Here is a 27,308-nt window from a genome sequence, read left to right on the forward strand (position 1 = left end):
ACATAAGATGCTTAGTAAATGTATGAATTTGATTGCATTCTTATTGTTCATAAACGTTACTGATTTATGGTCATTCTTTTTTTGGTCAACTTTTCTTTTTCCCCCCCTACATTTGTTTGTCATACAGTGTTCCAAAGCAGTTTTTTACAATTCAAATTAGGTAAAATGGTATCTTTTTAAAAAGCTATTTGTTCAACTGTCTCCACTGCAGAGAAGTAGGGAGATAGATTTTTTCCCACAAATGCTTAATGGGTGTGAATTTGAAAAACTCCTGTTAAGCAGTAGCCAGGAGTGATAATGCCTAGATCAAAGATTTTTCTATACTTTCCTCTTGTCTAAGGCATTATGTAAAGCTTTCTCTGTGCACAAATTATGTTTAACTAGCACCTTTTCTGGTGGCTGTCACTATGCCTCTGGAGTGTGGCTACCAAGGTGAGTCAGTTGATCATCTCATTTGCAGGGGTAAAGAGAGGGATCTTGGGCTTATAAGAGGGTCATCTCCCTCTACAAGGAGGGACACGTTTCTAGTTTGAAAGAAGATTCATGCTTCACATTACCTTATGTCCACTGAAAGACTGAGTTGCCAGTTCATTTCCTGTTTTATCCATTCCTTAGGATGGAAAGCCTCATGGAGCAGAAGAGTTTACAAGTTTCCATTGACAGTGAAAACCTCGAAATCTTGAAAAGCTATGAATCTCTGTTCAAAGATGTTATGGAAAAGAAGTTTAAATGTACCTCTAACCTGGAGAGTCCTATGGATTCTGCCAAGGTCTTCAAAATGATGCTGTCTTCCCAGATAGAGTTGTCTGTCTGGAAAGATGATCTCACCAGACATACTGCTGATGCTGTGGTTAATGCTGCCAATGAACAGCTTGCTCATATAGGAGGCCTTGCCTTGGCCCTGGTGAGAGCAGGAGGGCCTCTTATTGAAAAGGAGAGTAGAGACATAATCATGCGTCAATGGAAAGTGCCAACTAGTGAAATAGCTATAACAACAGGAGGCCTGCTTCCATGTTCATGCATTATCCATGCTGTTGGACCACAGTGGAGTGAAAGGAAGGCACAACAATGTTGTCAGGAACTTGAAAGAGCCATTGCAAATATTCTGCACTATGTAACCAATGATTCTCGTGGCATAAAGACGGTGGCAATTCCTGCACTGAGTTCTGGGATTTTTGGCTTCCCTCTGGATCTGTGTGTGGAAATCATTATAAACACCATTGTAAGATTTCCTTTTCTTCAAAGCAACAAAGTCTTAAAAGAAATCCACCTAGTGAGCAATGAGGAACCTACTGTGGCTGCATTTAAAAGATACTGTGAAAATCTGCCATATCAAAATCTATCAATACTCCCACCTTTCATTTCCATTGCCTTCAACAACATAAATCTCCAGATTATAGAGGGATTCATTGAGAAGCAGCAGGTAAATCTGGGGATCCTCAGACTCAATAACCTTATTTATGGGCTGTTAGCTAGCAAGCATTTTTTAAAACCTATTTGTAAAACCTATATGAAACTGGAGAAAATACAAAGGAAACTGAAGAATCAGTTCCTCAATAGAGATGCTTATGGTATACAAGATAGATACAGTTGGGGAAACAAAGCATATTCATATGAAAAGGCAAGAGAATAGTGCCCAAGAAATAGAAAATGTCAGCTTAATATGTGTATATTAAAGGCATATTTTTTAAAAGGATCATAGTTGAGGACAGTTAATCAAGGAAGTCTCAGAAAAGTGTCTTTACCTTAAATCTTGAACAAAGGGGTGGGTGTGGATTGACAAGAGGAAGACCACCACAGATGGATAGAATACCATGACAGAGAGCAAGGAGGAATAAACACACAGTGTGGGAGGGATCAGATTGGCTAGAGTGGAGGAACAAAATTGGGAATTATTACTTTCAAATGGTATTTCATTTATGCAATAATGTCTGATCAACAAATGACCCTAAACTAGATGCAGTATAAAATAGGAAAGGTGGCTTAAATCCAACTGTCCTGGCAAATGGAAGCTAAGTGTCCGTTGTCTTAGGCATTACATTTGATGTCTCTAGGCACTAGTCAACTAAAAGTCACTAGAGATATTTACTGATCTCCTATTATACATCAGGCACAGTATAAAGTGCTGAGGAGACCAGGAAAGGTAAACTCCCAAGTTGCTCACAGTCTAATGGGGCAGGGGGGAACAACACTTGAGTAACTAGGAACGACTAGATGACACACAGGATAAATTTCCCTGTGTATACAAAATGTAGGCACATGAGACCCTTCCAGTTTCTCTTACCATATGGCTGGAGTGTGACCACTAAGTTGGGCTATTTGAAAGGGTGGACACTAGGCAAGAAGAGACAGAATTATTCCCATGCATCGTTGGATTTGTAAAATGCTCAAAGGAGACACCATCCAAGGATAATGGTTCTGGATGAGATGTTACAAATCACTGCATTTAACCCATTCATTTTACAGATGAGGAAACTGCCTTGCCCAAAGTCACATCAATAAGGCCCAGGAGGCCTGTGGTTTTAGGTCATAAGTTTTGAACTCCAGAGATAGTATGTTTTCCATTCGAAGAGGATGTGGTGACTGTATTTGAGAGCAATTATGCTATCTGCGTATTTCTCCTCACCATTTCTTTTTAGACCACATAGTTGCATTTGGGTGATTTTAAAATCAAACGTTTTTAATTGCCATTTTATGAAAACTGCATTGATAAACTATTGTCCAAATATCTTGCTGTACCTGCATATGATGTTTTTTGAGACTTCTCAAGAAATTTTATGTTCTAATTTACATTTGAGAAAGAGATGATTATGTTTTTTATATGTATAATTCAATAGAAAGTGTGATATAGTGGAGAGAGTTGAGCTTCAAGTTAGGAAGACCTGCTACCTGTTTACCTTTGGGCAAAGCATTCTCAGCATCCCTGACAATTTAATTCTACATTGTGGAGAAACTACGAGTCTACATTTTTTCTTTTTGCAGAAAGTTTCCACATTGGGAGCTCCCTAGACTGATAAAATCACAGATGTAGACAAAACACTTTTTTTTAAGTTCATTAAAGTTTCTTATAGATAGGCCATGTTCAGAATATATTGCTAAGAATTAATGGATGCATAAAGACATGGCTCTTGACCTATTGGAACATGTGAATTTGTAGGACATGAAACCTCAGAAACTGTGATATAAAATCAGGTAGGATCAGTCCAGGAAAGAGAAATGACACTCTCTGATCTCTCAGGAAAATGGCTCTTTTAGTGTTGTGGAAGTTGGTTTGGAGGAGTGACAGGAGACTAGAGTCTAGGAGTATATGTTGGAGCTAATGGCAGTGACTCTGGGAAGTAGAAATGAGAATCTCTTTGAAGTAGTAATGTCAATATGTAATGTCAAATCTAGTATATAGTTATTTTTTTTTCTTTTTCAGGTGGACGTAATTGTGAATTCCGTATCGGCTACAAATTCTTTTGAAATGGGAAACGTGTCAAATGCAATTCTTAGCCACGCAGGCACTGAAATCGAGAAAGAATTTTTTAAAACATATGAAATGTCTAAAGGTTCTAAGTTGGTAGTAGTCACAAAAGGATTCAATTTAGCCTGTAAATATGTGTACCATGTAGTATGGCCTTCCAATCATCATACAAAGAAGGTAAATTTATGAAGTGCTTATTATGTGCCATGTAGCTATGTTACGACCTGAGATACAAAGACTTTTGTCTTGGACAGACATGAAAACAGTCCCTGTTCTCAAGGAACTCATATCTAGAGGTGGATTAGGTAGAGAATGGGCACACATATAGAGATAAGTAAAAAGAAAATTTACATAGGCATTTTGGGGGCATGGGAATGAACACTAAAAACTGGAAGGGTACATGAAAGGTGTTAAATAGAAGGAATCACCTAGAATGAGACATAAACAGGGAGAGAGATTCCAAAAAAGAGATATTCTAGGCTTGAAGAGCAGCTTTTGCAAAGGCAGAGAGAACCATTTGGATTAGAATGGCCAGGGTATATGTGGAAAGTAAAGTGATAGCAGTTTAGAAATATAGTTTGGAGGGAGATTATAGGGGACTTCATATGCCCCCAGAGGAATGTATTTTGCCTTACAGGCTATAGGAACCAAAGAAGCTTTTAAATTTATTTGTTTGTTTGTGTTTAAATATTTATCTCACTATTTATAAAATACAATTTTTTAATTTCTTTTGCCTTTACATTACAGTATATACCACCTCTAATCGCCAAATTAAATTGGGACTAATAATTAAAGTTGGATAACAATTTGATAGCCCTTCAGGCATAGTTTCAACAGTTCTCTAGTATGGTTGGATTGGTTCATAATTCTACTAAAATGCAGTAATGTCCTATTTTTTTTAATTCTTTTCCTTCTGTCTTAGAATCAATACAACTATTGATTCCAAAGCAGAAGTGCAGTAAGGGGTAGGTAAATGGGATTAAGTGACTTGGCCAAGATTATACAGCTAGGAAGTGTCTGAGGACAGGTCCTCTCAACTTCAAGCCTGGCACTTTTGACTGAGCCACCTAACTTCCCCTAGATTCTCAATTTTTTCATATCCCCTCCACCATTTGTCATTTTCCTTTTCTGTCATGTTAGCCCATCTGATAGGTGTGAGGTGGTACCTCGGTTGTTTTAATATGCATTTCTTTGATTAATAGTGATTCAGAGCATTTTTTTTCATGTAACTATTTGTAGATTTGATTTCTTCTTTAAACTAACTGTTCATATCCTTTGATGATTTATCAATTCAGGAATGGCTCTTATTTTTTATAAATTTAACTTAGTTCCCTATATATTTGAGAAATGAGACACTTATCAGAAAAACTTCCTGTAAAAATTTACCCCCCCCCCCAGTTTCTTGCTTTCCTTCTAAACATGACAGAATTGATTTTGTTTGTGCAAAATCTTTTTCATTTCATGTAATTAAAATAGTTTATCATACTTCCCATGATCCTCTCTATCTCTTGTTTGGTCATAAGCTCTTTGCTTATCCATAGTTTTGACTGGTAAAATTTTTCATACTCCTCTAATTTGATGACATTATTTTATTTCTAAATCGTGTACCACTTTTGACTTTATCTGGTATATATATGGTATGAGATGTTGGCCTATGCCTAGTTCCTGCTAAACTGCTCTCCATTTTTCCTAGCAATTTTTGTAAAATGGTGAATTCTTGCCCCCAAAGCTTGGATCTTTGGATTTATCAAACACTAAACTACTATGGCCATTTATTACTGTGTATTGTATTTATAATCTATTCCACTGATCCACCATTCTATTTCTTAGCCAGTAATATATTGTTTTCAAGAATAGGTAAATTAATTTAGACAGAATTGTCAATTTTATTATATAACTTGGCCTACCCATGAGCAATGAATATTTCTCCAGCTTTAGATAGGACTTTGTATAAAAAGTGTTTTGTAATTGTATGGGATTATCTTAGCAGATAGAGTCCCAAGTATTTTATAATGTCTGCAGTTATTTTTTTATTTAATTAATTAATTTAGGGCATTTTTCCATTGTTACAGGATTCGTGTTCTGTCCCTCCCTCCCACCCCCACCCCCATAGTTGATGCACAATTCCACTGCATTTTACATTTTCATTGATGGAGACCTGTTTTCATATTATTGATATTTGCACTAGGGTGCTTGTTTAAAATCTATATCCCCGATCATATCCTCATCAACCCATGTAATCAAGCAGTTATTTTTCTTCTGTGTTTCCACTCCTGCAGTTCTTCCTCTGAATGTGGATAGCTTTCTTTCTCATAAATCCCACAGAGTTGTCCTGGATCATTGCATTACTGCCAGTACAGAAGTCCATTATATTCAATTTTACCATAGTTTATCCATCTCTGTGTACAATGTTCTTCTAGTTCTGCTCTTTTCACTCTGCATCAATTCCTGGAGGTTATTCCAGTTCACATGGAATTCCTCAGTTCATTATTCCTTTGAGCATAATAGTATTCCATCACCAGCAGATACCACAATTTGTTCAGCCATTCCTCAATTGAAGGGCATCCCCTCATTTTCCAATTTTTTTCCACCATAAAGAGTGTGGCTACAAATATTTTTGTACAAGTGTTTTTCCTTATGATCTTTTTGGGGTATAAACCCAGCAGTGGTATGGCTGGATTAAAGGGCAGAGAGTCTTTTAGTGCTCTTTGGGCACTAAATTATTCCAAATTATCTTACAGAATGGTTGGATCAATTCACAACACCACCAGCAATACATTAATGTTCCAATTTTGCCACATCCCCTCCAACATTTATTACTTTCCTTTGCTGTCATGTTAGCCAATTCTGCAGTTATTTTAAATGGAATTTTTCATCCTATCTCTTTTCTGCTTGGTGTTGTTGATAACTATATATAGAAATACTGTTGATTTATGTGAGTTTATTTTCTGTCCTGCAACCTTGCCAATGTTGTCAATTGTTCCTCTAGTTTTTTTAGTTGATTCTCTAGGGTTCTTTAAGCATAAGATCATATCATTTCCAAAGAGTGGTGGGTTTGTTTCCTTATTGCCAGTTCTAATTCCTTCAATTTCTTTTTCTTGTCTTACTGCCATAAATAGCATTTCTAACACAATATTGAATAATAGTGGTCATAATGGACATCTTTATTTTATTCTTAATCTTATTGGCAAGGCTTCTAGCTCATCTGTATTATAGATTATGCTTTCTCTTGGTTTTAAATATGTATTATTTATCATTTTAAGAAAGGCTTCATTTATTCCTCCGCTTTCTAGTGTTTTAATAGGAATAGGTATTATTTTGTCAAAAGCTTTTCCTGCATCTATTGAGATACTTATATGGTTTCTGCTGGTTTGGTTATTGATATGGTCAATTATGCTGATAGTTTTCCTAATATTGAACCAGTCCTACCATATCTGGAATAAATCTCATTTGGTTATAATGTATGATTTTAGGGATCTATTATGGTAATCTCCTTACTAGTGTTTTATTTAAACTTTTTGCATCAATATTCATTAAGGCAATTATCTATAGTTTTCTTACTCTCTTTTTGCTCTCCCTGGTTTAAGTATCAAAATTATGTTTTGTAATGCAAGGTGGCTAACAGAAACTTTTTGCTTCTGTAATTTCTAATGGTCACAAAAAGTCAGTTAGAAGTCTTAGAATCTTTAGAAAGTCAATTAGAACTTAAAGCTATAAATAGAGGTGAAGTTCCAACTGACAATGCTTTTGCCTTCTGGCTTTCGCTGTGGCTGGAGGTTTTGCTTTGGCTTAGCCTGTTAGCTGCGGCCTTTCAGCTTGACTTTGGCCTAATTGCTTCAGCCTTGGCCTGTGCTTATTTGTCTTGGGGAAATTTAAACCTATCTCATTTCTCTGGACCTCTCCCTGATCTCTCCATCTACATTCCCCTCTCTTCCCCTGAATTCCTTTGGGCCCTGGGTGGAAGGGAGGGCTTCGTGATTGAATATTGTGGGTTTTAGTTTCTACAGACAAGTAGAGTATCCTCAATATTCAATACTCAAAATAAGTTACCTCTAGTTTTGGTGATTTAATAAGGACTTTACTTAAAAGGCAGTCAAATCTCCCAACTGGGAGAGCAAGGTCTCTCAGTCTAAACCTCTCCACGAACCCATCCCCCACCATCACTCCCCTCCCTAGCAGCAGTTAGAAAATCCTGAACCTCTTTCCCTCTGACTAACCTGAGATTAATAAATCCTCTTGTTACCTACTCAAAGCCTCTGGTGAATCACTGTATCTAAAATTGAGACAAGGACTAAAAAGTGAAGGAATCATTTTCTTTTTATTTCTTTTTTGTTTTGTTTTGTTTTTCTGGTTCCTTTTACTTTAACCTGCATTGGTTACATTGACTTTTTTTCTTTAAACATTTTTTAATATTTATTTTTTAGAAAAGTTAACATGGTTACATGATTTATGCTCTTACTTCTTTTTATTTCTTGAGAGAACTAGGGGCATCCACCTTGGCAGGAAGTACCTACCCGGGACTTCCTCCAGCCATCAGTTTGACTAGCAGGAAGGGGCCCTCTCGACTCCTCCCTCAAGAGACTTTAGAAACTAACAAGAGAAACCCTCCAGCCAAAACCTAAACATTTCTTACTGGCCCTAGTTTCCTCCCTGTATCCTCTGTCACAAGCCTCTGGGAAATAAACCTGTTTGAGCTACCCTCTCCTACATACCCCATTTCCTTTATCTCCTATATACCTTCCCTTACCTTCATTCCTCCTCCAATCACCTTATAATCACCTAATATCCCCTTTATCCTTCCTCACACCCAAATTGCCTCATTAACCCACTCAGATTACCTTATTTACTTCTTGATAACAGTTTGTATCATGAAAGGAATTTCATAGGACTCCTTTACCTACTTTTTCCATGTAGTTTATATAGTATTAGCATTCATTATTCCTTAAATGTTTGGAAGAATTCCTTTGCAAATCCATCTGGTCTTAGTGATTTTTTTTTCTTGGGGAGCTCATTCATGGCTTATTCAATTTATTTATCTAAAACAGTGTTGCTTAAGTATTCTATTTCCTCTTTGGTTAACCTGGAACATTTATATTCTTATAAATCTATTTTCCCCAAATTATCAGTTTTACTAGCATGTAAGTGGGCAAAATAGCTCCTAAGAATTGCTTTAATTACACCTTCATTAGAGATGCATTCATTTTTCACACATTAGAAATATATATATGTGCATACATATATATATATATTCAAAAATATGTAATCATTAAAAGTAACCATTATTGCAGCTCTTGTTCATATTGAGTCCTGGCAGCTGAATTCTTTGACTGACCCCAATAGCAAGAACACTGTATTTCATTCTGAGGACCTGGTTTTCAATTTTAGCTCTGCTACTTAAAGGTGAAAAGCTTGTGTCAGGGGAAACTGGGGAAAGTTGCTCAAGAACCTTATGGAGGATTGGACTGGAATATAGCTGGGTCTGTCTGCAGACAGGTGCAATGATCCCATCCCTGCTCCTAGTCGCTACCTCTTCTTTACTGCTGCAGTCACTCTTTTCATTTTTGTCACTGATAATTTGATTTTCTTTTTTCTATTAACCAATAGCTTATTGATTTTGTTTGGTTCCCCTCCACATTAAACCAGATAATAATTTTAGTTATTAGTTGAATTGGATTTTTTACTTAAATTTTTATTAACTTCTTCGATTTTCAGAATTTCCATTTTGGAGTATTGAATTTGTTATTTTTCTAGTTTATTTTGGTTACATGCCCAATTTATTGATCTGCTCCTTTTCTCTTTTATTGATGTATGAATTTAGAGATATAAGTTTTCCTCTGAGTACTGCTTTGGCTATGTCCCACAAATTTTGGTATGTTGTCTTATTGTCATCATTATCTTTAGTGACATTATTGATTGTTTTTCACTCATTCCTTCTTTAGTATTAGGTTACTTAGTTTTAAATTAATTTTTAATCTATTCTTCCATGGACCTTTCTTTATTGAATATAATTTTTATTACATTACTTGTTTTTGAGGATTTTAAGCTTTTTTGTAGTGGTCACTTTTTATGAAAGTACTATATACAGTTGAGGAAAAAGTATAATTCTTTCTATACCCATTCACTTTTTTCCAGAAGTTTATCATATCTAACTTTTCTAAAATTCTATTCATCTCCTTAACTTCTTTCTTATTTATTTTATAGTTTTATTTATCTAGCTCTGAAAAGGGAATGTTTATGTCCCCCACTAGCATAGTTTTACTGTCTGTTTCCTTCAGTAACCCATTTAACCTTTCCTTTAAGATTTTGATGCTATGCCTTTTGGCATATACATGTGTTGAATATTGATATTTCTTTACTGACTATGGCTCTTTTAAGCAATATGTAGTTTCCCTGCTTATCTCTTTTAATTAGGTTTATTTTTTATTTTCTTTTATCTGAGATAATGATTGCTACCTGAGTGAATCCAGATACAGCTAAGGAGTTCCAGAAGATAAAATGTGGAGAAAGGGATTTAGGACAAAGGGGGACTATTAACCATAGATTGAAAAGGAGTACATAGGGTGATAGGAACCAGGGAGGAGTGGAATAGAATTGAATAGGGATGATACTAGGAAAAAGGTATCATGAGAAAGTAGTTTTCTCTTTGACAGATGGTGATACCATCCTAGAGATTTCAAGAGGTTTATTGGGCTGGAAAAGCACAAATTAATCAGTATGAGAGTGGTAGTGTTTTTTTTAAAGCAACTGAATGGTTAGGAGGAATGATGGTTGGAAAAAATTTCTGATAAAAGAGGCCACTAATTCATTGGGGCAGCTGCTTTATTCTCCATCACAATCCTTGAGACTGACTGAAGCAGTGTGAGGGAGGTGGGAGTTGTGAGATCCATATTGCTGAGAGGGGTTCAAGCTGCAGAGATGGGTGCAAGCTGCAACACAGAATTCTGTGGAATCCATATGGAATTCTATGTTGCAGCTTATACCCATCTCTGCAGCTTGAACCCCTCTCAGCAATATGGATCTCACAGAGTAAGCAAAGCAAACCATGTGGTAAAATCAAACTTTAGTCCCAGGTAAAGAATGACTACTACCTTACTCCACTCTTTCCCCCTAACATTTCCTAAGTGAGGGACAGGGCATATAGTTGAGGTTGTTGAAGTATTAGGATTATAATAAAAAGAAATAAACTTTTGCTTCCTTACAGACGCTGAGAGAGGCAGTGAAGCGGTGTTTGGAAAAATCCTGTCAGGAAAATATGAATTCGATATCCTTCCCTGCTCTTGGAACTGGGAATATTGGCCTCCCAAAAGAAGAAGCAATTCCTATTATGTTAAAGGAAATTTTCCAGTTTTCCAAGAACCACCCCCAAAAAAAACTTCTTGTGAATTTTGTTGTCTATCCAAATGACTACGAACTGTATCAGGCAAGATATATAATTGATTCCACTTGGACAATGTTGTACAATTTAGCATTTGCTTGTGTTGTCTTCCTTTAAGAGAGACAGATATAGGACTTGTGATTTCTTTGTTTATAGTGACCTCCTGGTTTAGGAAATTCCCTCTACTAATTAAAGTTCTTTGCTTTTCTGTAACTTCTGGTCTTACAGTATTGCTTAGAGCACTGAGAAGTTAAATGACTTGATTCCCATGATCTCATGGTTAGTATGTGTAGACACAGTGGTTTAGTGCAAAACCCACTAGATTTAAAATGAGAAGATTCAAGTCTTGTGTTGATTACTAACAAGCCATGTGATCTTAGCCAAGTTCACTTATCTAGGCTTCAGCTCATGTTGGAGAAGATGATCTTTAAGATCCATTCCAATTCTTGGAACAGGTGGTTTGCATAACTGTTGTTCCTGCTTTGTTTCTATTGTTAGCTCTTCTTCTCCTTCCCACTCCTTAACTGTAGACATTCTTCCATATTATTTTTTTCCTTTCACTAATCTCTTTCTACACAGATTCCTTCAGAGAGCACATCCATTTTCCATGTTCCAATCCTGGCTTTTATAACAACAATTGCTAAATCTCTTTCTCCTCTCCACTTTGCTGAACTCTGCTCCAGTTCCACATTTTAAAAATTTTCTTTCTAAAAATTCTATTTTATTTTTCCATTTATAGGCATTTACTTTATCTTTTGTTTACCTCACTCTGCAGTTTAAAAGAAAAATGAAAAGACATAAGACTTGTAGCATATATGCAAAAGTCATGCAAAACACATTAGCCATGTCCAAAAACATATCTTTCATTCTGCAACATAAATCCATTGACTCTCTGTCAGAATATAGATCAGCTATGGTAAACATTTTAGAGCCCACATGCCATGCTCCCCCACACTGAGTCCTGGGCATGTGCCCCCCCAAACCCTGCCATTAGCCCATACAGGGGAAGGAGAAAGTGCGCTCCCATTGGGCTGCTGGGCAGAGGGGCAAGTGATGTGAAAAGATGTCATCAGGCACAGTGGAGAGGGGAAGAGAGAAGCTCTGCCCAAGTCCCTCTGCCTTTCTAGTAATGAGCTCTGGAGCAGGAAGGAACTCAGGGGAAGTATAGCGCATATGCCCACAGAGAGTGCTCTGTGTGCCATCTTTGGCACCTGTGCCATAGGTTTGCCATCACTGATATAGATAGATCAGAGCTCTAGCATAATGAAAGACCATTATATAGATCAAAAATCTCAATTTTTTCAAACTTGCTTTCTTTATAATATTGTATTTATTATATAAATATTTCTTGAAGTTCTGCTCACTCAGCTCTGCATCAATTCATAAAGATTTTCCCAAGTTTCTCTGAACCCTTCCCTTTATCATTTTTATGGCACAATAACATTACATTATATTTATATGCCATAATTAGTTTATTAGCCATTCACCAATTGAAACACCCCTATAATTTCCACTTCTTTGCCATGACAAAAAAAAGCTGTAATTATTTTTATACATATACCAAATTCTTATGATATTATTTAGATCTAATACTGCTTTCCCTCTTTCCTTCCTACTTCTTTTTTCATTATTTCCCTAGCGATTCTATAACTTTTCTTCCACCAAACAAATTGTTATTTTTTCTAGTTCTATAAAGGAATCTTTTGGTAGTTTAATTAGTATGATACTGAATCAGTAAGTTAATTTAGGTAATATTGCGTTTTTGGGGTTTTTTTGGCCTACCCACAACCAATTAATGTCCCTCTATTAGTTGGGCCTGTTTTCATTTCCACAGTGTTTTGAAATTACATTTATATAGCTATTTTTTGTTTTGGTATTTGTACTCTCAATTTTTTTGTACATTTCAAATCTATTTTTAAATGGAATTTCTCTTTGTCTTCCTGTTGGGTTCTATTGTTAATATGCAGAAAATTTATATGAATTGATCTTATATGCTGCAACTTCATTGAAGTTCTTGTTGCAGTTAATTGTAGAGTTCTACTAGTAAACTATGATATTATCTGCAAAAAGTGATAATTTAGTTCTAGTTTTCACTTTGCTCATTTTTTAAATGTCTGTTTCTTTTCTTATTATGGTAACTAAAATTTCTAGTATAATATCAAATAGCAGTGGTGAGAATGGATATCCCTGACCTCTAGATAGTAGGTCTACATTTTCCTTTAGTTTATCCTCATTACATGTAAAACTGATTCTTAGTTTCAATAAATATTACTTACCATAATAAGGAAAGGTCCATTTGTCCCTATATTTTTTAATGCTTTTTAGCAGAAATCTCCTTAACCATATTTGGGTTCTAGTTCCTGATTTGTAAAGTGAATGGATGGACTATAAGGTCCCTTACAGTCCTGAATCTCCAATCTTATGTGTGTCAGCAATATGTAGGTCACTTAACAATAGCTATAGCCTTGGTTGACACTTTTCTCTTATTTACTACTTCATATAGGTTATCAAAAGTGAGTTGGACAAAATGATGACTCAGCAGATGGGACAGATGGCAACCAGCATAAATAAAAAAAATAAAAAAAGTGGTAAGAAATTCAAAGGTAGCAGCCAGCCATTCATTGTCACTAAGGGAATAATCTCTTAAGAGTATCTAATGAAGAATAAAGATGTGGATTAAAGTGTTGTGATGATTGATGGTATCGATCATCTCACTCTAGTGTCTCTTCATTCTGCCATGAACCCTTCCAAATTTAGCCCAACTCTTACATCAATTCAATTCAACAAGCACAAGTTAAATGACTTATAGAAGTAGTGGGAGAGACTGAATCACATCACATATACAATAGCAAGGTGAATAATCAACTCACTAATAATCAAGGGATAACTGTATTTCTTTCCAAGAAAAGATTGCTCTTCAACTACCTTTACTAGGACAATCATTGTCCTTTGTGTCTCAATTGGATAAGAGTGGTGGACTTGGAATGAGGAAGACTTGGATTTGAATCCTGTCTCCATCTCTTATAAAGTGTTTTCCAAACTTTAAAGTTTAATATAAGTTTTAGTTGTTACTATATTTTGGTTTTGTTACCAAGTTTACTAAAGTCTATTCATCAACATCAATTCTGAAAAAGACCTGGTTGGTGAAATTAATACAAACTATTGAGGAGGAAGGGAGTTTAGAAGTTTGGGGGACAGTTGGGTGGCTCAGTGGATTGAGAGCCAGACCTAGAGATAGGAGGTCCTAGGTTCAAATCTGCCCTCAGACAATTCCTAGCTGTGTGACCCTGGGCAAGTCACTTAACCCCCATTGCCTAACCCTTACCAATCTTCTGCCTTGGAGTCAATACACACACAGTATTGTCTCCAAGACAGAAGATAAGGGTTTAAAAAAAAAAAAGAAGTTTGAAACAATGTTATTAGTAAAATTTCAAGAGGTTGAAGGGGAAATCTTCACAATGTGAAATCTCACAAATTCTAGGCAAGTGTTTTCCTTTACTCCTTAGGTTTTCTGATAAATTTGATCTGTTTTCAGTTCTCTTTGCCTTATAATCCGATACTATCAGAAATAGGTAAATAACGTTCACATGTCCTAAAATTTAAAAATCTGATAACTTGTAAATGAAGACAAATTACTTATTTCTAAATACTCAGTGTGGCAACTCCTTTTATCTTCCATTTACACTCTATATCTTGTGTTTAAATGTGTTTGCATGTAGTCTCTTCCATTAGAAAGGGGGAGAAGATAGCTAGGTGATTCAGTGGATTCAGAGGCAGGCCTAGAGATGGTAGGTCCTGGGTTTAAATTTGACCTCAGACACTTCCTAACTGTGTGACCCTGGACAAGTCACTTAATCCCTATTACCTAGCCCTTACTGCTCTTCTGCCTTGGAACCAATATACAGTATTGATTTTAAGATAGAAGATAAGGGTTTTAATTTTTTTTAAAGAAAAAAGTGATTGTTGGCCCACTCGCTATAGATGACAACCTATCCCTACCCTTTAGTCCCAAAGTGTTGCTTGAGGTTTGAGAAATTCATTATTGGCCCTTGCCTATAGAATTAAGTGTCAGAGAGATGGTTTGGGCCATTTATCTGTGCTGCTATTTCATGACTATATTAACTAAATTAATTCAGGTGAGAGGCAAAGTCAATTGAGATCGATCCAGCCTTAATGACAGGAAGACCTGAGTTGAAGTTTGGCTTCAATTAATTACAGAGAAGACATTGCCCTCATTCATAGAGTTCCCTCATCCATAAGGAAACCAAATGACGGGTCCAGTTCCACTCTCTAGGAATCAGTAAGAAGGGTCAAGTAGGACAGAGACAACTAAGAAGAAACATTTATCTAATAAATGACAGAACTCTTTTCTTTGTCTGTAACCCTTGCCTCAGAGTTTGCAAGACTTGGGGTTCATCCTGCCTACTTCTAATCTCAGGCCATATAATCCATCCTTCCTTCCTTCCTTCCTTCCTTCCTTCCTTCCTTCCTTCCTTCCTTCCTTCCTTCTTTCCTTCCTTTCTTCCTCCCTCCTTCTCTCCCTTCTGCAAGAGATAGACAAAAACAGAGACAAAGAAAGAGAGAGATACAGAGAGAGTCAGAGACAGAGAAAGAGAGACAATAGCAGAGGTAGAGACAGATACAGACAGAGCATCTAGGACAGAACTTGGGAATACACATTCATGTAAAGGAAAGGAGCAGGATGAAGAGTCAACAAAGCCTGGACAAGCAGATAGGTCAGAGAACAAAGACATTGTACCGTCATGGAAGTTCAGAGATGAGGACAGGAAAAAGAGATTCTTGGTTTGGGCAATGCAGAGGTCTTTGGTAATCTCAGAGGTAGCCATTTCAGTAAAATAGTAGCATCAGAAACCAGATTTGGGATGAGTAGATGTGAGAAAGTTGAAACAGAAAGTACAAACTCTTTCTAGTGGGTTAGACAATGAAGAGGCAAGATGACTTGGGAAGTGGCATAGAAGATGTATTGGGATGGACATATTTTTGAGGCTAAAGACCAATTAAGTAGTTAAAAATCAATAATAATAACATGCAAATAGTATTTTAAGGTTCCTCTTGAATGTCTCTCAGAAGCAGATAATGCAAGTATTATTTCCATTTTGTTGTTGTTCAGTCATTTCAGTCATGTCTGACTTTTCTTGACCCCATCTAGGGTTTCCTTGGCAAAGATCCTGGAGTAGTTTGCTATTTCCTTCTCTAGCTAATTTGACAGATTAGGAAACTGAGGCACACAGGGTTAAGTGACTTGCCCAGGGTCACACATTTACTAAATGTCTGAGACTGAATTTTAACTTGGGTTTTCCTGACTCTAGTCCTTACACTTTATCCACTGTGTCACCTCGCTGCCCAACCTTACATATTTATAAGCTAAAGTAAAAAACCCAGGAAAAAGAGAATGAAGATACATGAGACAGAGAGCAAGGCTGCAGAAGAGACTAAATAGATGAGATCATGGGTATGTGGGGAGGTGGGGAGCTTTAGAAGAAATAAGCATCATCTTCTCCTTTGAGACAAGAGAGAAGGAAAGGAGAAATAGAGATCACTTTGGTGCAAATTTTACCTGTGGGATGTGACTATTTTGTTTCTAAGCCCATATGATATTTGTTTGTGGTAATCCTTTCAGTTCCACACATCTCCAGAGAATGGCAAAAAGAAGCTGACCTTGAAAAAGCCAGATCACCTTCTATCCATCTCAAAGGGAACAAGGAAGAACACCTGGATGCTGCTAAAAAGTGGGTCCACAAGCTGTTGCAGGCCCAGGAGTGCCGGGTGATTGAAAACAATCACATCTTCTACTTTGGCAAAGAGGAGCATGACCTGTTGACTCATTTAAAGAACAAGTTTGAGGTCTCCATTAGAGAGGATATCAGGCCTGGGAAGGCAACATTAGAGATTACAGGAAGACTGAAGAATATCATTCCTATGATGCTGAATATTGAAATTCTGCTGTGGCGTGTGCAGATGGATTGGTTCGATAAAATCCTCAAGTGGCTAATAAGTAAGTGTCTTATGATTCAGAGCCAGTGAGAGAAGCCACCATACTCCTTCCAGTTCCTTAACCCCCATTGCCTTGTCCTTAACCTTCTTCTGCCTTGAAACCAATACACGGTATCGATTCTAAGAGGGAACCATACAGTAACTTTGTCATCTTCTGGGCTTGTTAATGTCTGAATGCTGAAGAATGAACAGGGGCAACTTCACAAAAGTTCCCCTTTATTACACATTAGAGAAAGATTTTTATAGAGAGTAGAGTGCTAAGCATTATATCATATTTAGAAGGCATTTCTTTCCCACAGAATATTGTTTATGTAAAAGCATGACCCAAAACATTTTTTAAGGCTTCTCTGTAAACCCAAGCAATTCAAGGGACCAGAGTTCATTCCCAGATATCCCACCTGCTGCTTGTGTAACAGCTTTGCTGTGGCCTTTAGCAGAACACAGAGGCGGCTCTGTGAAAATTATTTGTGGCTTCTTTCTCCCCGGGTCAGACCCCAACATCTCTTTGACCTTATCATAACTTTTTTTATTAATATTTTTGTTTTCTCAAAAAAGACCAATTTTTTTTCATGGCCTTAAAAATGCTGAAATTTAAAATTAGAATGTTAATTTCAGCTTTATGTTCTGAGCTACTCAATGATCTCTGAGAGGTGTGGTGGTTCTTTCTACCTTTTCACTTATGACATAAGTGAAATCTATAGAGTTTAAAGGTTTGCATACATAAGGATCTCATCTAATCAACACAATAATCCCATGAGCTCCTCTCTTATTGATGAAGAACCAGAGGCAAAGAAAGGAAACTAGTAACTTGCCCAGGGTCACTGTGTGTTGAATAGAGTTCTGGGCTTGGATTCAGGAAGTCTTGACTTCGTATCTTGCCTCACATAAATACTTTGTGATATAATTCTAAGCAAGTCACTTAACTTTTCTCAGCATCTGTTGCTTCACCTGTAAAATAGGGTCACTAGTAGCAATCTACCTCAAAAGATTGTAAGGAGCAAATGGAATATTAAAAGAAAATACTTTGCCAAGCACAGAGTCCTATGTAAACAGTAGCTATTGTTATTATTATTATTATTATTATTATTATTATTATTATTGGCATCATTAGTAATAGTAGTATATATCTTGGATCCAAACAAGTTTTCCTACTTTCAAGTCTACTACACTATCCTTTTAGAAAACCACAAATTATTATTCTCTACGTTTCATTAAATTTTTATTTGTTTGGGTAAACATTTCCCAATTACAATTTGATATGGGTCAGGCTGCACTTGGGAGTTTTGTGGGGCATGGCCAACAAGTTTGACATCTCTGTCCTGACCATCGTGTCTAAATACAAAGGAACCTAGATCCAGAAATGGAAACCAGCCTCTTATTTATTGCCTCTCAGACTCTAGGATTCATGGTTGTTTTTTTAATCTCAGTTTTAGCCTTGTAGCTTTCATAATAGGAACATAGATGTGGTTCTGTGAATGACATAAAGGTCATCTAGTTCAATCCCCTCAATTTACATATAAAGGACCAAAATTCAGAGAGGCAAGTGACTTTCCTGGTGAGACTGCAGTCAGATTTCTCTGGTTTCTTCTTGAGTGATTATAACTATAGGACATCTTGACCTATATAATCATTTGGTCAAGATAACTAGACATTCTTATCACAAGCATCTGTGACACACTTGAGTTGTGTCTCAATACACTGTGCTGCCCCCATCATGGTCTCTCTTTCTCTCTCTTTTTTTTAAATCCTTACCTTCTCTTAGACTTAATACCATGAATTAGTTCTAAGGCAGAAGAGCAGCAAGGACTAGGCTTTGGGAGTTCAATGACTTACCCAATGTAGACCATTAGAATGACCTAGAGCTTGGTTTCATTTTGTGATTAAACACTGATTTTCCTAATCAATTTACATTCAGTTGACTAAGTAATACACCACTGAGCACCTCCTTAGATGCTAAATAAAGAGAGAATATTTTGTCTTAGGATTTTATTGGTAGAGGGAATTCCCAGGTGAGGAAATCCCCTTTACCTGTGCAGGTTGGCACATTCTTTGCAACTTTTAGTCTTGGAGAATTAATTACCTGGACAACTGAGAAGTTTAAGGTCACATAGCCATTACCTATCAGAAGTAGAACTTGAACTTGGGTCTTCCTGGCTTTGAGGTCAATGCTTTATTCACTTTGCTGCAATATCACTCAGCTATTAAATAACTCATGTTATCAATAGCTCTGTCCTTTTTCTGTTGATAGTTTGGATGGGCTGCAAGAAATCACAGTGCAGGAGTAAATTTTTATGATCAACAAAAACATATACATAGTATAATTAAAACACCTCAACAAGTACAGCCCTTTTTATGCTAAAGCTGTTTCTCTTCAGGCCTCCTTTTCAATGGTTTTCAGCAATTCCGAAGACTACATTACATTCATATACAATTTGTTTTGCTATTCCCTAGTTGATAGGCATCTGCTTTATTTCCAGTTTTTTGCTACCAACAAGAAATGCTGTTTTGAATATTTAAGTTTTTTCCCTTCCATTTTTGACTACCATTTCTCTGTCCACTACCCAATGGTACCTTTCAAAACATCAGGTGATGATGAGTTGCCGAAATAGAAAGTCCTGGCTTTAAATCTGGCCTCAGACACTTCATAGCTATATAACTCTGGGAAAGTCACTTAATCTCCAAAGTGTCTATCCCTAAAAGATTGAATGGCTTGGAAAAATACATAGTATTAATTCCAAGATGGAAGGTAAGGGTTGAAAAAAATCATGGAACTCACTATGCAGTTCATGGCTTCCAACAGTTCAATTCTGGTCTCCAATTTGCTTATCATTTCATTTGATTTCTGGACTTTTTTTCCAAGTGGGAAATTCTGTCTTTTAAACTGTTATTTTCTTTTTGAACTATTTCCCACTTTTCTTGCCAAGTTTCTTGTATCTTTATTACTTGGTTCTTGGCCTCCAATTTGAGTTCCTGGAAAGCTTGTGACCAATTTCCTTTTTTTTTTTTTTTTTTTTGAAAGTTTGGATGTTTGCTTGTTTCTCACTCTGTGCTATCTCCTCTTGTAGTGTGCTGTTTTTCTTCATAGAAGTTATCCAGGGTCAAAGTTTTTTCTCATTTTCTTTTTTGGTAGTTGTAGATTGTAGTTCTTGGGTGTTGGTGGCCATTGCTGTGTGAGCTTTTTCTTCCCTTCCCAGTCAGAAGTCTGAGTGAGGAGGGTAGGCAGGTCTCTGTGTATTGAGCCCTGAGGCTATTTTCAGTCTCCACCCCATCTGCTGTGGGCAGCCCCTCTCTGCCTTATCTCTGTGCCCAAGCTTCTTGTTCCTCAGCCTCCTGGGGTCCCAAGTCTTGCTGCTCTCAGGGGTAAGTCTGAGGTGTCCTCAGCCAGCCCCACCCCCAAGATCCTAGAGATTGTCCCATGTTTGCTCTGACTCTGGTGCCATAGGTGGAATGGGGTATAAGTGATCAGCTTGAGCTTTGGTAGGAGTAATTTTACCTCCTTATAGCATGGAAATGCCCAAACCCTGCCTACTTTCAAGGCCGGGACCTACAGAGCCCCTTCACTCATCTGATTTTGATTTTTGTCCTTTTGAGGTGCTTTATATCAGTTGGTGGTGAGTAGAAGAAGACCCTTGCTTCTACTCTGTGGCCATCTTAGCCTGGAATTCTCTTACTATACAGTTCAAATGGAGAGGGTTGCAATTTAGGCTATGGTTACCCAGTAAGATCTGGAATTTGATTTATTCATCTTGTAGAACAGTCAGTGTTTCAGGTTTTGTTTTTTGTAGGTCTAAATTATTCATCCTCTATCAAGCCACAAGAAGGAAATGTGCATATGTCAGACTTTTTGAAGGAAGAGATGCTCCAGAAAAAAAAGAAAGTATTTGAAAAAGCTGGTTTGGAAGTGCAAAAGGTAACAACCATAACATAATGAAGATGATCTAGAGGAGACTCTCACTAATATTCATTTAATTTAATTTGTTTACTTCTTTTTCAAGCTTTGGGGATGTGGATAAATGAAGAGCTTGAGAGTTGTTGTTTTGTGTGAGCGTGTGTCTATACGAGTGTGTGTGTGTGTGTGTGTGTGTGTGTGTGTGTGTGTGTGTGTGTGTGTTTGTGGGATTAGGAATTGGACGGAGAGTGGAGAATTAAAATTGTAGGCTGAAACAGCAAAGGTTGGAACTAAGCTGTGTTGAGTAATTTCTAACCACAAGAACACAAATCAAAGACTCCAAGCTATAAAGAAATAGGTTTCTTTGGAGAGGGCCAGTCTCCCAACAAAGCCGGACTTCTGGTCAAGACCAAAAGACCCCGAGCACTGTGAGAGACTTTCCTATATACCCCTAAGAATATCACAACTTATATACCAAGTTAAAAATACCATGTTAAAAATAGGTCAGGACATACTTCTCATTGATAGAAGTCACTTGATGATGACTTAGAAGTCACTTTATGAAAAAATGAAGCCTGGACTAGTGACGCAAAGATAAGAGTGTGTGGTACCAGGCTTTGAATCCTGGGTCAGGCCTAGTGATGTATACCAGATCACAAGTTCAAGACCATAATTATTGCTGAGGGTGCATGATATAGCAGCTTTGAAGGGTGTAGCTGACACTAAGGCCTATGCTAAAGCAGTTATTTACTTAATTCAAAACCTTAATACTTATACTAAAATAATCACAAAAAGCCTACTAAAATCATCACTTATGCTAACATTATTTAACTATTTTAGAATTACAATTATGATTAACTCAAAACTACTGCTAATATTAAAATCTAATCCTCATATAAGGGGGTAGGGAATTTTTCACCCACATTATCCCTCCTCTGATCCAAAGAAAACTGCAAGCAGTTTTCTGGTGGATTAGCTATTTAAATGTGATCTGAACTATTCCTTTAGTCCTTTCCAATGATTAGAAATGAAATAGAGCTTGATGAAGGAGAGAAAACTGATTGATACTAAGACAGAAGGTATGGGTTTTAAAAATTAAATTAAATTTAAAAAAGAAATTATAATGGATATGGATTGAATCACTGATTTCATTGGTTCAATGATCTCCTAGGTGAGAATACTCCTTCCAACAATGCAGGTTAGCATCTACTCTGCAATTTCTAGTAGTAGGACATTGTCTACAGCTCTGATAAATTAAACAACTTAGTCATACAACCAGTATGTATCAGAGACAGGATTTGAATTCAATAACTTAATTCAACAAATACTTATTATTCAACAAGTATTTATAACTATATGCCAGGTACTATACCAGGTACTTGGGAAATAGAGACAGAATAATAGTTGCTGTCCTCAAGGAACTTAGATCCTATTGGAAGCTGGGCTAATGCTTTACCAGTGACTGAAGGAACATTTTGACATTAAATGCAACTGAGGTGAAAAATAGCATGCCTATTAGCTATTTCTTTTTGAAGTAGGCAAGTTAAAACCTGCAATCCTTCTCTCCATCCACCACTTTTGACAGTTTGTTCATTTTTTGACAGGTTAAGTCAATCAGCAATCTTATTCTTGAGGCTACCTATAAAGATAGGAAGAAGATGATTCAAAGTAGAAGAGGAAATGGGAACGTGAGCCTCACACTATACCAGGAAGTTCCGTATCAATTCTGCAAACTCATAAAGAGAATTGGCTTTCAGAGCATATACTCCATGCCTCCTGGTAGGTCTCAGCCCCGATTTGGTTTTTGACTATTTCTTTTAATATTGTAAGATATGTTATTTTTTAACCAATTACATGTAACAACAAATTTCCACATATGTTTTCTGAAGTTATAGGATCCAAATTGTTTCCTTTCCTCCCTTTCCTCCTCGCTCCTCGAACTGGCAAGCAATTCGATCTGTCGGCCCTTCTTTATGACACTGATCCTGTCCACTGGTTGGGAACTAGCAAGCAGACAGCAGCTAGAGAGATATCAACACTTAGGTAGATTTGACTCTCTTGTTCAGGGCCCTTTTGATCCAACTGTTGCAAAGGGACTTTGGAAGATTGGATGTAAAGTCACTTGATAAATTGTATCAGCATTTTTTTTCTTTTGCTGACAGCCTTAAAAACTGTAATTTCATTTACTTTCTTCCTTTTTTTCTTAAACTTAGAACATAAGCAAGAAAAACTTCAGACATTTGATTCTATTTTCCTTTCCTATCCCCAAGTAGGATGAATACTTCTCAGAGCAACTAGAAAAGTAAAAAAATTAAGCTCTCTGGGACAGTTTTTATTCCTCCAAAGAAAGATTTAAAAAAATTAATAATAATAATAAAAGCTTTTTAAAAATACAATTTCATTTTATTTTTAGTTCTAAATTCCCTCCCTTTCACCTTTTCCTTCCTTACCTAGTGAGAAACAAAAGCCATTAAAAATATGTTGTCAAACAAAACAAATTCAAAACAGACAAAAGTGGTAGTCATGCTACCCTTCCCCCAATTTGCTTCAGTCTTTTTCTGAATCCATTACTGCTCTATCTCAAGGTAGAAGCCTCTGAAACCTGATGGATCACTGTTTTGATAAGACTTCCAGAGACTTTTAAAACTGATTGTTTCAATTTCGTCATTACCATATAGTCATTTTATAAATTGTTGTCCAAGGTTCTGCTCACTTTACTTTATATTGCTTCATACAAATCTTTCCAGGTTTTTCTGAAACTATCCTATCTATATTTTTTATAGTACAATAGTATTCCATCACATTCATATACCATAACTTGTTCAGAAATTTCCCAGTTAATGGGCATCCCCTCAGTTTTCAATTCTTTGATACCATGAAAAGAGTGGCTTCAAATATTATTGTACAGATGAGTCCTTTCCCTCTTTCTTTGATCTCTTTGAGTTATAGATTTAGCAACAGTATTGGTGAATCAGAAGGTACACCCAGATTAAGAGTTTTGAGGCCCAATACCAATTGCTTTCCAGAATGACCACCCCATTCACAGCTCCAGTAACAGGGCATTATTAAATATGTTTTCCCAGAACCCCTTTGGCATATTATTTTCTTGTTTCATCAACATTTCCAGATTGATTGGTGTGAGGTGGTACCTCAGGGTTGTTTTAATTTGTTAATAATTGTTTAAATTGTTTAATAATCTGATTATTAGTGATTTGAAGCATTTTTTAATATGACTATTTATAGCTTGGATTTTTTCCTCTGAAAATATCCTCTGATCATTTATCAACTAGAGAACATCTCTAATTCTTGTAAATTTGGATCAATTCCTGATATATCTTAAAAAGGAGAACATATGGCAAGAGAAACTTACCACAAAAACTCACCCCTCTTCCCCCATTTTCTGCTTCTCTTCTAATTTTAGCTTGCTTTTTTTGGTGCAAAAACTTTTCAATATTATGTAAGCAAAAAGTGTCCATTTTATCTCCTATAAACTTTTCTCTCTCTTGTTTGGTCACAAACTCTTCCCTTATCCATAGAGCTTATAGGCAATTTCTTTCATGCCATTCTAATTTGTTTATGATGTCACCCTTACTATCTAAATCATATACTCATTTTGGAACTTTTCTAGTATGGTATGAGATGTTGGTTCATATCTAGTTTCTACCAGACTACTTTTTAATTTTCTCACAAGATTTTGTAGATTTGTGAGTTTTGCTCCATTAGCTGAGATCTTTGAGTTTATTAAATATGAAGCAACTCTGCTCATCTTGCTTTTGTATATTTTGCACCTCATCTGTTATGCTGATTAACCTCTCTATTTTTTACCTAGTGCCAAAACATTTTGATGATTATAGTTTTATAATATATCCTGAAATCTAGTACTGTTAGGCCTTCTTTCTTCCCTTTCATAGTGTTGACCCTTTGTTCGATGAATTTTTTTTCCCTTGCTCTTTGATATTTCTTTGGTAGATTGATACGACCCTAAATAAGTAAATCAATTTCGATAATATGTTGCTTTGTCTACCAATGAGCAATTACTATTTCTCTAATTATTTTGGATCTGCTTTTATTTGAGTGAAGAGAACTTTGTAATTATGTTCATATAGTTTTTGTATATGTCTTGGCAAGTAGAATCCCAAGTATTTTATGCTATATGTAGTTGTTTTAAGGAGAATTTCTCTATCACTTCCTGCTGGGTTTTATATATAATGGACAGAAATGTTGATTATTTGCTTAGGTTTATTTTATATTCTGCAACTTTGCTGAAGTTGATAATTATTTCCTATTTATTTCTTATGGTTTTTTTTAATAGGAATTGGTATTGTAACCTGTTAAAAGCTGTCTTTGAGCCTATTGCTATAACCATGATTTTTGTTATTTTTATTATTAATGTGGTCAAATATGTTTATAGTTTTCCTAGTACTGAACCAGTTGGAAGACTGCTATTATTAGCAATTATATTACATCTTATTAACAATTAGATTTTTCACATATAATATCTTTTGTACATTGGCATAACCAATTCACCACAAATATTTAGTTTATAGTACAAATCATAAATCATCTGTGAGTAAATAGAATCAAATTCTAACAAATTGCATCTAAACACACATTCACAAAGTATATATTTTGGTAACAATCAATATATCACAATTTAGTAAAAAATCCAGAAATTGTTTTTAACAATATTCCAAACTCTTAGTACAAGTTCCATCTCAATTTTACAAAATGTAAAACTTCTCATTCCCAGTGATCATTACATTTTCACTTGATGCTCACTTCAATAGTGAAAATTTCAATTTTGGAACTTCAATTTCATTTGAAATTGAAAAGAAACATCAATTTCAATACCAAAATAATATTTTCACATTTTCATTTGTAAACCCAACAATTTAGATTATACAGATCTTTTTTTTTTCAGAATCTTCTTAATATTACACATTACACTACTTTAAGCCCTCATTTTTTCTTTAAACATCCAGCAAATAGTAGACCCACCTACCTGGGATTCATATCAAACTTGAACTTAAGTTATTTTGTTCTTTCCTTTCTCTCTGTCAAGCTCTGTTTCACTTTGTGGGAGTATATTTGACTGAAGACAGAAACAGAGAATGGAAGTTGGTGGGAGGTGGGTCATTGGATTGCTAATAGTGGTGTACATTTGGTATTCAAATAAGAAATGCAATTTTTCAGTTGAAACTCACCTCCCCAGCTCTCACTGGTTTATTTGTTTATTTTCTTTCATCAGATGCCCACTATGGAGATGGCATCTACTTCAACAAGAGCCTGGGAAACTTGGTAGACAATATCAGGAGGACCCCTGACTCTGACTGCTTGATTTACATATTCGAGGCTGAAGTGGCTGTAGGTGCCTATTGTAGAGGCAATGCAGCCTACATTTCTCCTCCTCCACTGGGTACAAGAACCATGGATGCCTATGACAGTGTTGTTGACGATGTCAATAATCCAGAGACTTTTGTCATTTTTGATAGCACACAGGCTCTGCCACAGTTTTTGTATACCTGTGTGTTGAAAAAGAGTAATTCCTCCCAAATAGACACTCAGAATAAGTCATCAAAGGGCAGCTCTGTCTAAAGTCATGCCATAAGTTTCCCCAAATAATGATATAGTTATGTAGAAAAGTCTCCCAAGCAACTTGCCTAAAAGATAAATAAGGCAAGACAGGAAAACTGACTTACTATGTACTAGTGCCTTTCAACTCTGCTTCAACCTCTTTATAAAAATAAAAAGAGGAATTGGAGTAGTACCATAAAACCTTCCTGGAAGAGATGGAAATGGTCTCTGAAAGAAAAACAGTTTTAAAAAAATCTTTTGTTTTGATCACTTTTACTTAACAAAGTTTCTCCTTTTGATATGTCGATCGATTTTCCTTTGAAATGTTTTTCACTATTCTTCCTAAAATATATTTGCTTTCATATTCATCTGATTTGAATTTTTTAAAATACATACTACTTTTTTGTCAGTTTCTTTTGCATATCATATTGATGAAAGCGAGGGTCTTAGCAAAATTTGTCAACAAGAAATAAACTTCTGAGAGGAAACATCTACTTTTTCTATTTCCCTTTTCTGTAAAAGGCTAGCATCTTTGGTGTGCTTTAAGGATGGCAAAGCACTTGACAAATATTATCTCATTTGATCCTCACAACAATGCTAGGAAGTAGATGCTGTTATTATAACCATTTCACAGAAAATAATAACACTTATCTCCCTGGGTTGTTCTGAGCACAGAATAGTTAAGTGACTTTTTCAGGAACACAAACTAGTCAGAGTATGAGGCAGGATTTGAACTTGGGTATTCACTATGCCACCTACCTGCAACTTAATGCCTTCTACAGAGTATCCCTTCCCTCCAGCCTCTGAGAAATGAGTTTTTTTTTTCTTTTCCCTTTACTGGAATAATTTTTTTTTCTATCATATGATTTCAGCTAGGTAAAAGGAAAGCCCTTATCCATTAGAGCTGTCCAAAAGTAAAATAGGCTGTCATGGTAGTGAAATTCTCTCTCAGTGGAGACCTTTCAGAAGAGGATGCATGATCACTTGTC

General features: G+C 36.1%; 1 protein-coding gene across 1 annotated transcript; it reads left to right on the forward strand.

The window, feature by feature from the left end:
- The first annotated feature begins 628 nt into the window (after nt 1–628).
- PARP9 (poly(ADP-ribose) polymerase family member 9) lies at nt 629–26,459 on the forward strand. Its single transcript, XM_044666736.1, has 8 exons — nt 629–1,423; nt 3,422–3,643; nt 10,668–10,886; nt 13,345–13,429; nt 16,483–16,857; nt 20,642–20,766; nt 22,350–22,524; nt 25,994–26,459. The coding sequence occupies exons 1-8, from the start codon at nt 629–631 to the stop codon at nt 26,338–26,340; spliced, it is 2,343 nt and encodes a 780-aa protein (XP_044522671.1). The 3' UTR covers nt 26,341–26,459.
- Nucleotides 26,460–27,308: the final 849 nt, after the last annotated feature.

The sequence above is a fragment of the Gracilinanus agilis genome, chromosome 3, assembly GCF_016433145.1.
Source record: "Gracilinanus agilis isolate LMUSP501 chromosome 3, AgileGrace, whole genome shotgun sequence".
NCBI lineage: Eukaryota > Metazoa > Chordata > Mammalia > Didelphimorphia > Didelphidae > Gracilinanus > Gracilinanus agilis.